This window comes from Zingiber officinale, chromosome 6B (assembly GCF_018446385.1).
Source record: "Zingiber officinale cultivar Zhangliang chromosome 6B, Zo_v1.1, whole genome shotgun sequence".
Taxonomy (NCBI): domain Eukaryota; kingdom Viridiplantae; phylum Streptophyta; class Magnoliopsida; order Zingiberales; family Zingiberaceae; genus Zingiber; species Zingiber officinale.
The window spans coordinates 100,621,127-100,633,799 of record NC_055996.1 but is presented as its reverse complement, the minus strand read 5'-3'; the positions used below and the strand labels follow the sequence as shown (position 1 = coordinate 100,633,799).

The window sequence follows — 12,673 nt, the reverse complement described above, 5'->3', positions numbered from 1 at the left end:
TCAACTAGGTTTTAAAAAATAGATATACAATTTAAAAAAATCAAAAATAAATAAAATTAGAATAATTTTTAATTAAAAATTAATGTTTTTAAACTAACTCTAAATAAATTAAAACGTTATAGAAATTACCGGATTAACTCTACAACAGTAGGGGATCAGAGACTAATCTGGGAATAACATTATAAAGAGAAGTTTATTTATTTATTTATTTATTTCAAGAAACAAGAGGCTCAGTTGATGTTATCCTTAATTTGAGATACGTTTTTTATTTTTTCCCAAAAAAAGCTTCCTTAGGCGCTTCCACGTTCGTGGGGGCCAAATCCATTTCCATCGACAAAATCAATTTAAAAAATATACGACATCCTCCCTCAGGTTTGACCTTCCAACCATCCTTGTTCCTGAGAGTTGACTTTGAAGATACTGCACAGGCGAGATCTCGATCCTGTCCACACCCTTCCCAACTCCCAACTACTGCGACAGATGCTGTTCAAATTTCAACGCAAATTGGGAAGCTTCCTCCTTTTCAATTCATGCTTTTGTCTTTCTTCCTTACTAAATTTATACTCTCTGCGTCGTAAACCTACCCAAAAGTCAACCATGAGAACAGAGGGACTTCCATAGATCTGCCTTATCCTTCTTTGAGCTGAGACAGACGAAGCAAGCAATCATGGCTTCTTTTCCCTTCTTCCTTTTCTTCTTCTTCCTCCTCCTCCCTCAGTGTCTTTCCCTCCAACTCTGCACCAATTCGAGTAAGTTTTCAACCGTCTCTTTTTTGTGATAAAAATTTGGGATTTAATTTGTTGCTTAATATCAAGCTAATTTTTGGGGCTTTTGTTGCTTTCAGTGGCACCTTTGACTCTGAATACTACTCTGACTTTCTGCGGAAACAGTGGCAGCAGCTGCTGCAACGCCACCGACGACGGCCTCCTCCGGCGGCAGTTCCAGTCCATGAACATCTCCGACGCAGCCTGCGCCGCCGTCATGAAGTCCATCGTCTGCGCTGTAAACTTTCGCCCCCGAAAACTGCCATTCTTCTTCTGTTTGTTGTTTCTTTGTTCACTGCTTTTATGTCTGTTTCAGAGATGCGATCCATTTTCTGCCGAGTTATTCGACACTGGACCAAGCCCTGACACAGTTCCTACTCTATGCAACTCTACCAGTTCATCAACCTCTTCGTTGGCATCAAATCCCAACCCAAACTTCTGTACACAAGTTTGGGATTCCTGCAACAACGTCTCTATGCTGAATTCTCCATTTGCAGGATTGCCAGTGTCCTCTTCCAGGCTCATCGATATCTGGCAATCCGAAACCGACTTCTGTAAGGCTTTCGGAGGTTCTCCGAGTGACAGCTCCCTATGCTTCAATGGCAATTCAACCTCATTCAACACTATCTTACCTTCACCCTCTCCCAAAGGCCTGTGCCTTGAGAGAATTGCCAATGGATCTTACCTCAACATGGTCCCCCACCCCGATGGCTCGAACCGCGCTTTTGTATTGAATCAGGCTGGCAAGATATGGCTGGCGACGATCCCTGATCAAGGATCCGGAGGAACACTGGAGATTGACGAGACCAACCCCTTCCTTGATTTAACTGATCAAGTTCACTACGACACTGAACTTGGCATGATGGCCATTGCATTTCATCCGAACTTCACTACAAATGGCCGGTTTTTCGTCTCCTACAACTGCGATAGGCTTCAGTCGTTGAGTTGTTCAGGAAGGTGTTCATGCAATTCCGATGCAGGATGTGATCCTTCAAATCTCGGCGCAGACCGTGGTGCCCAGCCATGCCAGTATCAAGCTGTTGTGGCCGAGTACACTGTAAATAGTTCCTCAACAACACCTTCCACGGTATGCTGTCTTCTTCGAACATCTTTGTTTCATCACCTAGCAAAATGCCATAGAAATTGTGTTTCTTGGCTGTAGGCAACGAGTGCCAATCCATTAGAAGTGAGGAGGATCTTCACTATGGGTCTTCCATACACAAACCATCATGGAGGCCAAATTCTGTTCGGACCGGCAGATGGATACCTCTATTTCATGATGGGGGATGGTGGCAGCAAGGGGGATCCCTTCAACTTTGCTCAAAACAAGAAAGCATTGCTCGGAAAAATTATGCGGCTCGACGTAAACAACTTCCAAAGTAACAACACTCTTGATAAACTTATGATTTAGCTCCTTTAGCTTCTCTTGCAACTATGTTGGCTCATCAATTTGTATCACATAACTGTAATTGTCCACTTTCAGGTGACAATCAAGCAACCAACCTAAGTCTATGGGGAAACTACTCCATTCCAGATGATAATCCTTACACGATCGACAGCGAATTGCAACCCGAGATATGGGCATTAGGCCTTGCTAACCCTTGGCGATGCAATTTCGATTCTGAAAGACCTTCATATTTCTACTGCGCAGACACTGGAGATGTAAAGTTTCAGTTCCCTTTAGTGACCACTTAATTGTTCTTCAACAAGCTAAGGTCTCATTAGTTCTGGAATTGACAAAGGCAGAATTTACAGGATACATATGAAGAAGTAGATTTGATCACGAAGGGTGGCAACTACGGATGGCGTGTCTACGAGGGCCCTGATCTTTACAGACCGCCAAGGACGCCCGGCGGAAACACTTCACTCAGCTCCATAAGTCCGATCTTCCCTGCCATGGGTTACACCCACGCCGAGGTCAACAACTCGACGGGCTCCGCGTCCATCACCGGCGGTTATGTCTACAGGTCGACGGCGGACCCCTGCTTGCATGGAAGGTAGGTAGCCAATTTTTAGACGATCGATGACAGTGCGATCGATAAAGTCTGCTAGCTTTCTTATTCTTCAAATGGCGTTTTCAGATATCTGTATGCGGACCTGTACGGTGTGGCGATTTGGGCAGCCGCTGAGGTGCCCGGAAACAGCGGAAACTACACGAGCACAAGGATGGCTTTCGGTTGCAGCGAGAGGTCTCCGATTCCTTGTGACAGGGTGGCGGGGAGCCCCCTCCCGGACCTGGGATACGTGTTCTCGTTCGGGGAAGACAACAGAAAGGATGTTTTTCTGTTAAGCAGCGTCGGCGTGTACAGAATCGTTCCCCCGAGCCGATGCAACTACACTTGCCCGCTGGAGAACACGACTGATGCAGGGGGTTCAGGGAGTTCTTCGTCTGCAAGGAGAATGGAAGGGCTAACGGGGAGAGTGGCGGCGGCGGCGGCGGCGGCGGTGTTTGTGCTTCTCTGCTGGTGTTGAATTTGAGCTTGGTTGTTGAATCTGCAAGTCGTGTTTGTTTTTTGTTTTTTTTTTGTTTTTGTTTTTGTCTAAATCTAAATTTTTATTTTGATTCGCAATCTGCTTTCTTTTGACAAAAGCTTTCAAAAACCTAAAGTTCCGTATTTTAAAAATTATACAGTACAGATTAAAAGAACATTGTTTGTTTTTTTATTAAAAAACTAGTTATCGTGCATGTATACTTATCTTTATTAAATTATAAAATAATTTAATAAATCTCTGAAATTTATTAATAAATTTTAAAATTATTTTTAATATGAACAAAAAAATTGGCATTAATCTAATTTTATTTTAGCTGGAAGGTTAATCAGTAAAGGTACAGATTAAATATTAAGATTATAAAAATATTTTTTTAGTTGGATATTTAATTTTGTTGATTAGTTCTGAGCTCGGGTCAATTCATCCATTACTCAATTCTATATACTTACCAAATTAAGAAATCATCATTATCCATAAATAATGATGAAGGAATGTAATAGTGTTTAAATTATGAATTTAAAAATGATAATTTAAAAATAATTTCTAAATTTATGAAAATTAGTCAAATCTATATAACTAAATGAGTTTTATTCTATTCCCATTTCATATTTTTATTAAACCCATACGATCGTCATTTTCATGATTCCATCATTTAACTCACCGCTACCTAAATTGTCATAGTAATTACAATAATAATAATTTTAGAAATTAGAGTATTTTCTGAATGCAAAAGAAAGATAAAATATTTTTTTTATAATTAATAAAAAAAATATCCTTATAAAATTCTGCCGCGGGAATCGCAAGGGTGCCTAAGATCACTGTGGGCGCCGCCGGATCCAACTCTCCGCCCTCTTGCCGTTATAGCTTCACCATCGGCATCGCGACGACAATGAAGCATTCACGCGCCGCTTCGCCTTCGCAGCCGCCATGAGATCCTACGCCTCTTCCATCGCCTTCTTCTTCTCTGCCCTCGTCCTCTTCCTCGTCTCCTTCCCGGGTCTCGTTCCCCTCGCCGTAACCGAGCCCAGCATAGACGATCCCAGTCGCGTCACGCAGATCTCTTGGCGTCCCAGGTGAGCGTTAGCGTTGCTCTCCTCTCTCTCTCACAAAAAAGTTCCATTTTTAGTTTCGTACACTACGGTTTCATAGTTCTGACATCTTGATTTAGGGTTTTGTTTCAAATTTATCTTCTCTTCTTCCTCCCTACTCATTGACATCTCTGGACAAAATGATCAAATACAAAAAGTGAGTTGAACCTTTCTTGGTTACAGCTCGTCATAGACTTTGCTGCTTCAGAGGAAAAAGGTCTTATTGAGACAACAAACTTTTCCTCCCAACTAATTGACAATGCAAATTTTGGGACAAAATGCTCAAAAAAAAGTTAACTTTGAACTTCGATTTTCTTGGTTTCAATGCGTCAGAAACCTTACTCTTTCAAAGGAAGAAAGGTCTTATTGAAGCCATATGCTTAACTAACGCTGTCAACTTAGATATTAATCTACAAGGCCTGAATTGGGAATCAAATTCTACTTTTTTTTTTTTAGAGGAAATGTTAATATTCATCCAGGAATAGTAATCCTCATATTGCTTGTTCTTGAACTCTGGCAGAATGCATTAAGAATGTATTTGAATTTTGCTGCAGGATCTTCCTTTATGAAGGGTTCCTTTCCGATGAGGAATGTGACCATATCATTAAACTGGTAACTAAGAAGCTATCCCTTTCTTATCTCTGTATGTTTTCATGGTTCTGAATCTGTATATTTCCTTGGTTTTGACTAATTTGATGCAGGCGAGGAGCAAGATGAAGAGATCAATGGTGGCCGACAATAAATCTGGGGATAGTCGCAAGAGCAACGTGCGTACAAGCTTTGGAACGTTTCTTACAAAACATCAGGTACTTTGTCCATTCTTGCTTACTAAAAGATGCCTAAAGCTCTAGGTTATCTCACTATTCAGAAGTGCATCAAACAAACGACCGCAACTTTCGTAATTTACTTGTAGTGTCCAAAAGTTATTAATCTTCAAGTCAAAACATTTTGTACAGTTGATGCTTTATTTTGTATCTTTGTTCATACACTGTTAGCTATGTTCAATAGAAGTTCTTTTTTGCTAAGTTTATAGGTTATCTATATAGAATTGTGATTGAAATGCTAAGGCAATAAAGGGCAAAAAAAGGCCATTTTTAGCTGGAGATATTTTTTTTTATTATTTTCATCACTCCACTCTTACGCCCATTGGAAGTAATTTAGCTATTCTCATGGTTTAGGGTTTAGAGTGCATCCAAGTTACCAATCTAAGAGTTACAAACAGACTACTGCAAACTCATATACAATTTACAAGGAGAAAACAAGTTAGTTCCAATATGTGAAGAAACCCATTAAGGCAGAAAAAAATAATCAAGAAACAGAACTAGATAAACTGAATTGATGAGCCGGATTGTATTATGTTTTCTTATCCTATTGCCATTAATATATTCTACTTGTGACTTAACTACAACTTTATCCCATCCTCGTAATATATGGCCATTTTTTATAATCTGTGACTACGAAGATAATATGCCTTTAATGGAACACATAAACATGGACATTAGGATTACATGGCATATGACCACTGTGAACCAAACACACTGATTTCAGAAGAAAAGAACATCTATAACTAATACCAGTTAAAACCCAAGAAACAACATAAACAGTGAGTAGGCATAAATTAGAAAAGAAGAACTTATACGAGAATTTCAGCCATCTGCTCTTTCTTCCTTGCTTAGCTCTAAGATGGTTTTGGGGCACACATGATGCAAGAGTTACAGAATAATTCAAACACTAACAACAAACTTTAATATTGTTTGACACTATTTTCATCGAGTAAACTTACAGTATAAAATGTTGATTCATTTACGAATTGAATCTTCTAGATTTGTATACCATCATCCGATGAGTTTCACACTGACATCTTCTAACTATTTTTTTTTCCGATGGTTGCGTTGTATAATATATATTCTTTTCATTTTTCTTATTTTTGGAACTATGTATGAAATTAGTAATTACGGATCATTAAGAAGCTAAGGATTCTTTCTCTTTGGTCCAAGGATGAGGTAATTGCAAGAATTGATCAAAGGATTGCCAAATGGACCTTCCTTCCAGAGGGTATTTCCTTGCGCTAGTTATGCATTGCATGGTGCAATTCTTGTAGTTTTCTTGTTTCATCATCTTAGCATTGCATCTATAAGCAGAAAATGCCGAGGCCCTTCAAGTATTACGCTACCAAGAAGGTCAAAAGTACGTACCACATCATGACTACTTTTTCGATCCAAAGAACAAAATACGCGGAGGCCATAGGTATGCAACGGTTCTTATGTATCTTTCAGATGTCGAAAAAGGAGGGGAGACTGTCTTTCCAATAGCAGAGGTAGTAAAGCACTGCCAGCAAATATTTTGGTTGGGATAGAATGGGGGATAACCTTTATCTGTGACTATTTCAGGGTGCCTCATCTCAGTTTAAAGATGACAGTTGGTCTGATTGTGCAAAAAATGGCCTTGCAGGTACAATCGATGAATTTATGCTTCTTGGAATTGTTAATCATAGAGTTTAGTTGATGTAGCTTAGCTTTTGATTTGCTTGCAGTGAAACCTAAAAAGGGTGATGCAGTGCTCTTCTTTAGCCTTCACATCAATGGCACAACAGATCCAGCCAGTCTCCATGGTAGCTGCCCTGTCATTGAAGGTGAAAAATGGTCGGCGCCAAAATGGATTCATGTCAGGTCCTATGACAATCCGCAGAAACCAAGCTCAACCGAGGAGTGCTCCGACTACAATGAGAATTGTTCATATTGGGCATCCACGGGGGAGTGCCAAAAGAATCCCAATTACATGATTGGGAACGATGCCGTACTCGGAAACTGTCGAAAGAGTTGCATGGTGTGCGGCGAGTCCAAGTCGATGCGGCTTATTTCTTGAGTGTCTGGTGCTTCTGATCAGTCCAAGAGTGAAAGGTCTTTGACTTTGCACAAAGAAAATATAGCAACAAAAACTCTTTTAAAATTTCATTTTAACCCTTTATGCGTTATCTACTTTTTAATTTATCTTTATATAGTTCAAAATATTATTTTTTATCCCTAGACTTCATGTAAAATTTTTATTTTTATTTATTGCATAATTATTAAAATTTAAACAATTGTATTACATTAATCGAGTAGAATCATAATCTAAAGCCTTTTTTTTAGTTATCATTAAAAAAAGATATTTAACTTTTGGACTGTCGCTATAAGATAAAGCTAATTAAGTTTATCTTTATTTTATATATATTCTTTTTCTATATACAAAAGTAAGACGTGAAAGAATGCTTCAAAACAAAGTCATCCTATTACACTAAACATGATTTGAAGCTATTAGGTAATTACTAAAGTTTTTTTTCCTCACAAATTTGTCATTAGAGTCCTTAAGCACTTATGTTGAAATAAAAATGAATTATAAACCTAAATTATAATAATTTCAAAATCTCTTGTTGAATGTAATTGCTAAGTTAATTACTTAGTTGTGAAGTATCAATTTCAAGAAAGTTCTGGAGCGTTAAGTAATCCTAAAGAAGGCAAGTCGAACTTTGCTAACAACCAAACTTATCACATGAACTACACCAACCAATCTTTATACATTGACCATTAGGTTAGAAAGGATCCTTGTAGGTTATTTATTCTGTGTTCCTCACCATATCTTAGTAAGAAATAATAATAAACATTAGATGGAGCATCATCATCACCACCATCTATACCATCATCCTCCCCAAAGATCCTTACCTTCGCCGCCTCCTCCTCAGTGGTCCAGATCGCCGTCGCCTCCGCCGCCACCAGGTCCTCCTCCTCCTTTTGCACCACAGCCGCCGCCACCAGGTCCTCCTCCTCCTCCTCCTCCTTTTGCACCACCGCCGCCATCTCTAGAACCGTATGGGATAAATCCGCCACCTCCTTCGCGGTTTGATCCCCCACCGCCATCATTTCGACATTCAAGCCCATTTGGTCCACCCCCTCCCCCACCTCGATGGTGAAAGATCGGATTGAATTATATGAGACCTATATAATACTCTATGTTATGTCCTATACATGTCGTATACATGTAACTAATGTTGTATCAAAATAGCTACAAAGGTTATCGAGTATGAAATACTTATGTTTGTTTGTCTATGTAGTAGATGAAATACATATGAATTTATAACTATCATCTTATCTAGTGTCAATGTTTTTGTGATGAATGTCTTATAACATCTATGATACTCTTGTCAAGTGTTGGAAGAAAGAAGAAATATATTTTTTCTTGTAAATTTTTCATTAAGTCAGGAGAAAATTGTCATACAAACACAGGTCAAGATGATATTTACAAGCTATTAACATGAGAAAAAAATAGAAGGTGAGTCTTAGGATAAGAATAAAATTATTATCATGTGATTTTGAGATCATCAATTGGAATCATAAAACTAACTTTTTATAAAAATACAAAGTAAAATTACATAAAATTAACACAATATAATTTAATCCTTCCTTGGGATTTGAGAATTTCGTACACGAGACTACCTTTATAACATGAAAAAAAAATAATATTTTCAAAGCATTAAATTATTTAATGGAGTCATTTTTTTAATAATAGATGCTACATAAAGATTGAAAAAAAAAGAAGGAAATCAAAATAAATAAAAAAAATGACAAAAGAAAGATTTATGGTATAGCAATAGGGTATTTAAGTTGTCATCTTAGTATTTATGGTTCGATCTCTAGCCAGGGGCGGATTCAGAAGGGGGGTGGCATCGACGGTTGCCCCCTCCCCCTTGCCGGTAATGGAACCCTTAGTAGTATTGGGTTTTACCAGTGGAGATAGGAGATACCGCCCTTTGTTTCATGTAAAAATCGTCCCTCCATACATGAATTTCTGGATCCGCCACTGTCTCTAGCTATGACATATTTATAGAATTTTTTTTTCCAAATGGGGCACGCAACCAAGGGATGTTGGACTTTTGAGCGGCCTGTCGTGAACTCTTCCCGAGTTACCCTAGTCCATCGTGAGCAATTCCCGATTTACCCTGATAATCATTGAAAAATTTTTGTAGGGCCGGACTGATCACCCCATAAAGTAGCAAGTCAGAGGAAGAAGAAGGAGGCTGTGAAATCACGATTGCACTGCAAAAGCAGTGAAGAAAACACAAAAGAGAAATTGAAAGGAAATCTAGAGGGGAGAGAATGAAGAGATTTAACCTGATTTGACGGTGTACCTATTCTAACAATGGCCAAAGGAGACTTTATCACTCAGAGCATCCCCAACGTTAACGCGTTATAATATCCGTCACCTCATTAAAAGATATGAGACCCACTGCTACATACTCATTATAATAATATCTCTCTTTCACTTAGATCCCTTTTAACATTAATATGGGCTCCACTCACAATGGAGAGGGGATGTTAAGTGAGTGTTATAACATCAATTTAACACTCCATTGTAGATGCTCTCAAGTCATACATGCTATTTTAGAAAAAAAAAAAGAAGCATGGGCGTGCCCAGTGCCAACCTTGAGGTGGTGAAGGCGGGGCCAACGCATAAGGCCCCATCTCCTTGGTGGGCCCCATTTTTTAAATTTTAAAATAAAATTTTAATATGTTTCATAGTATTAACAATATCAATGAAAAAAAATTTAATTAAAAATGATCTAATTCTAAATTATAATATATTATGGACTTTTTTTTTATAAAAATATCAAAATAAGCATGAACATTTTATTCCTCCACGCTTCTATTTCCCTAAAACCCTAAACGTCGATGCTACCTTTTGCCTTTTGCACGTAGTTTTGCTTTTTGAATCTTTCACCCGTGTTGACGCCGACGTCGACGCCGACGCCAAGGCTCGATAGGCTTTATAGGAGGTAGACAACGCGCTAGTCGCGCGAAGTCGCGAATCCTAGTGATCTCGACTCTCGAGTGTCATCATCACAGATTCACAATTTCACAGTCAGCTTTGGTCTTTGTGGCTGTTATCGCAGCATCGGGTTGGCGTATCAGATTTCCATTTTTACTTAGGCATCTATGATCAATTGTTTTGTTTAAATATGTTTGATTGGCTTATGCTTTCCAATTTCCATTGATTGCTAATTTCATCATCGAATTAAATTTTTTTTTCTCTGAAATATGTCGTTTTTGGATATCAAATTAATAGGCTATTAATGTAAGACTAATGTGATCAAAAGACTTGTTCTGCAAGACTGCAACATGTCTGATGTGATTCATGTGAAATATATAATTTAGTTTGTTGTCTTTTGTTTATATGATTACATCATCTAGTGAATAAATATTTGACAACTTGGCATTGTGCCATTACATGGAAAATAGACTAGGACAGTAGGACATAATATCCATGAATTATGAATATGTAATTTAGGTATTGCAAAATATATGATACAAACACAGTAATACAGTATGATTAGTACTTAGTAATCTAATATTTTGGTGGAATTCATTTTGACCATATGCTTTACCGCCCTTGAGAAAATTCATTCATAGCAACTAGCAAATCTTTATGAAACCTCACTATTTGACACTTTGTAGATGTGCAGACCTCGTGGTAAAAGTTCAAGATTACAACAAAAAGGATAACTTACCATTAAATCCAAAAAATGCCAAGGTTGATAAACCAGATTGTTGCTCCACTTTGAAATGGTAGTTCAATGACATTTCTTATATGTTTGTCATTATGCATTCATTGGCATTCACTACAGTTAGCTGTAATTGTACAATAATCATTTTATTTTCTAGATGTATATTTTCATAAACAATTGAGTTAATAACATTTTATTATCGTTTATGTAAACACTCATCTCCATGCTTTATTAGAAAACTTAACTATATTATGCACGTTTGAATAACTCAAATCCTCATGAGAACTTAGGATAGTTCTCTAAAAGAGAACTCAACCCCTCATGAGAATTGTAAATGAACAAATAAGATAAATGGTTTAGTTGAAATAATAATAAATCAAATAATACAAGTTTAAAAATTTAATGTATGATTTTTAATTCCAATTCAACGTCATTAAAGCAAAATGAGCATTTTATAATAAGTGTTTGTCTAATGTCTATAATAAGTAGTTAATCATTTTTTTTTTTTTTGTAGAAACTTAGAATGTCTGATACTAAGAAGTATCTATCAGGCCATGATAAGTGAAAAAAAAAAGAGTTGAAGAATTTATTGAGTCTCAAAGAGGGGCGATCGACAGATTTGTTGTCAAAGAATCGAAAAAACTCATTACTTGAAGATTTGGTTAATGAAGAAGAACAAAAAAACAATTGTAATGAATTACATGAAGGCTTAGCCATTGAAAATGATATAGAGGGAGATGTGAATGGAATTGAAGGCAATGAAAATGGTGATGACTTAGACTTTGAAAATAATTATTCTGAAAGTGATGATGATGTTATTAATGTCGTGAATGAAGAATCGACTGTCCCAAGTTCATCGATTCCACTTGACATTTTTTTATCCTAAAAATTGGGAGAATTTAGATCCCAAGTGGAAGGATCAATTAGTGGAAAAGGGGCCTATAAGAGATGTATTAACAGGAAAATGCCCCAAAGATAAATGAAATAGACAATTCTCTTTGGATTTCTATACTCGGATTTTTCCAAATGGTCAAAAACACCATAGAGATTGGTTGGTTTATTCAAAAGCACTTGATAAAGCATTTTGTTTTTGTTGCAAGTTGTTTAAAAGGGGTCCTCAACGAAGTCAACTAGCAAATGAGAGATACTGTGATTGGGGGCATCTTAGTAGCAGACTTAAAGAACATGAGACAAGTATTGAGCATATCAGTTATTATGTTAGTTGGTCTGAGTTGCGTATCAGGTTATTGAAGAGTACAACAATTGATCATGCTATTCAAGATCAAATTAAGAAGGCAAAAGAGCATTGGAGGAAGGTATTACATTGATTAATTTCACTTGTGAGATTTTTCGCTAAACATAATATAGCATTTCGTGGTAGTAATGAGAAGTTTTATGATGATAACAATGGAAATTTTATGGCTACTATTGAGATGATTGCTGAGTGGGACTTAGTGATGAAGGAGCATATTGAAAGAAATACACATCATCATTATCTTAGCCATAAAATTTAGAATGAATTAATATGTTTGTTAGCTTCTCAAATCAAGAGTTCTATTCTAGAAAACATTAAAAAAGCTAAGTTCTTTTCTGTAATACTTGATTGCACTCTTGATGTTAGTAACCAAGAGTAAATGACTTTGGTTATAAGATATGTTATGTTTCTATAAGCCCAATGAAAGTAGAAGAATATTTTTTGAGATTTTTAAAAGTGGATGATACAATAGGACAAGAGCTGTTTGAAGAACTGTAAATGTGTCAAAAGCTCATCTTAATATTGATAATACGAGAGG

The 12,673-nt window shown here is 37.1% G+C and overlaps 2 protein-coding genes across 2 annotated transcripts; both read left to right on the top strand.

The window, feature by feature from the left end:
• The first annotated feature begins 392 nt into the window (after positions 1–392).
• On the top strand, positions 393–3,350 carry LOC121988486 (HIPL1 protein-like). The gene is made up of 7 exons (XM_042541937.1): positions 393–749; positions 845–1,002; positions 1,081–1,851; positions 1,927–2,143; positions 2,248–2,426; positions 2,520–2,761; positions 2,846–3,350. Exons 1-7 carry the CDS (start codon positions 668–670, stop codon positions 3,234–3,236), a joined length of 2,040 nt encoding a protein of 679 aa, XP_042397871.1. The 5' UTR covers positions 393–667; the 3' UTR covers positions 3,237–3,350.
• Positions 3,351–4,060: 710 nt separating this feature from the next.
• On the top strand, positions 4,061–7,369 carry LOC121988491 (probable prolyl 4-hydroxylase 6). Its single transcript, XM_042541945.1, has 7 exons — positions 4,061–4,327; positions 4,897–4,954; positions 5,044–5,148; positions 6,340–6,397; positions 6,484–6,659; positions 6,733–6,793; positions 6,876–7,369. The coding sequence occupies exons 1-7, from the start codon at positions 4,182–4,184 to the stop codon at positions 7,205–7,207; spliced, it is 936 nt and encodes a 311-aa protein (XP_042397879.1). The 5' UTR covers positions 4,061–4,181; the 3' UTR covers positions 7,208–7,369.
• Positions 7,370–12,673: the final 5,304 nt, after the last annotated feature.

Coding starts and splice junctions, on each gene's coding strand:
- LOC121988486 (XM_042541937.1), top strand. CDS start 668: ATGGCTTCTTTTCCCTTCTTCCTTTTCTTCTTCTTCCTCCTCCTCCCT. Junction 1,852..1,926: donor CCTCAACAACACCTTCCACG/GTATGCTGTCTT, acceptor TCTTGGCTGTAG/GCAACGAGTGCCAATCCATT. Junction 2,144..2,247: donor CGACGTAAACAACTTCCAAA/GTAACAACACTC, acceptor GTCCACTTTCAG/GTGACAATCAAGCAACCAAC.
- LOC121988491 (XM_042541945.1), top strand. CDS start 4,182: ATGAGATCCTACGCCTCTTCCATCGCCTTCTTCTTCTCTGCCCTCGTC. Junction 4,955..5,043: donor GTGACCATATCATTAAACTG/GTAACTAAGAAG, acceptor AATTTGATGCAG/GCGAGGAGCAAGATGAAGAG. Junction 6,794..6,875: donor TGCAAAAAATGGCCTTGCAG/GTACAATCGATG, acceptor ATTTGCTTGCAG/TGAAACCTAAAAAGGGTGAT.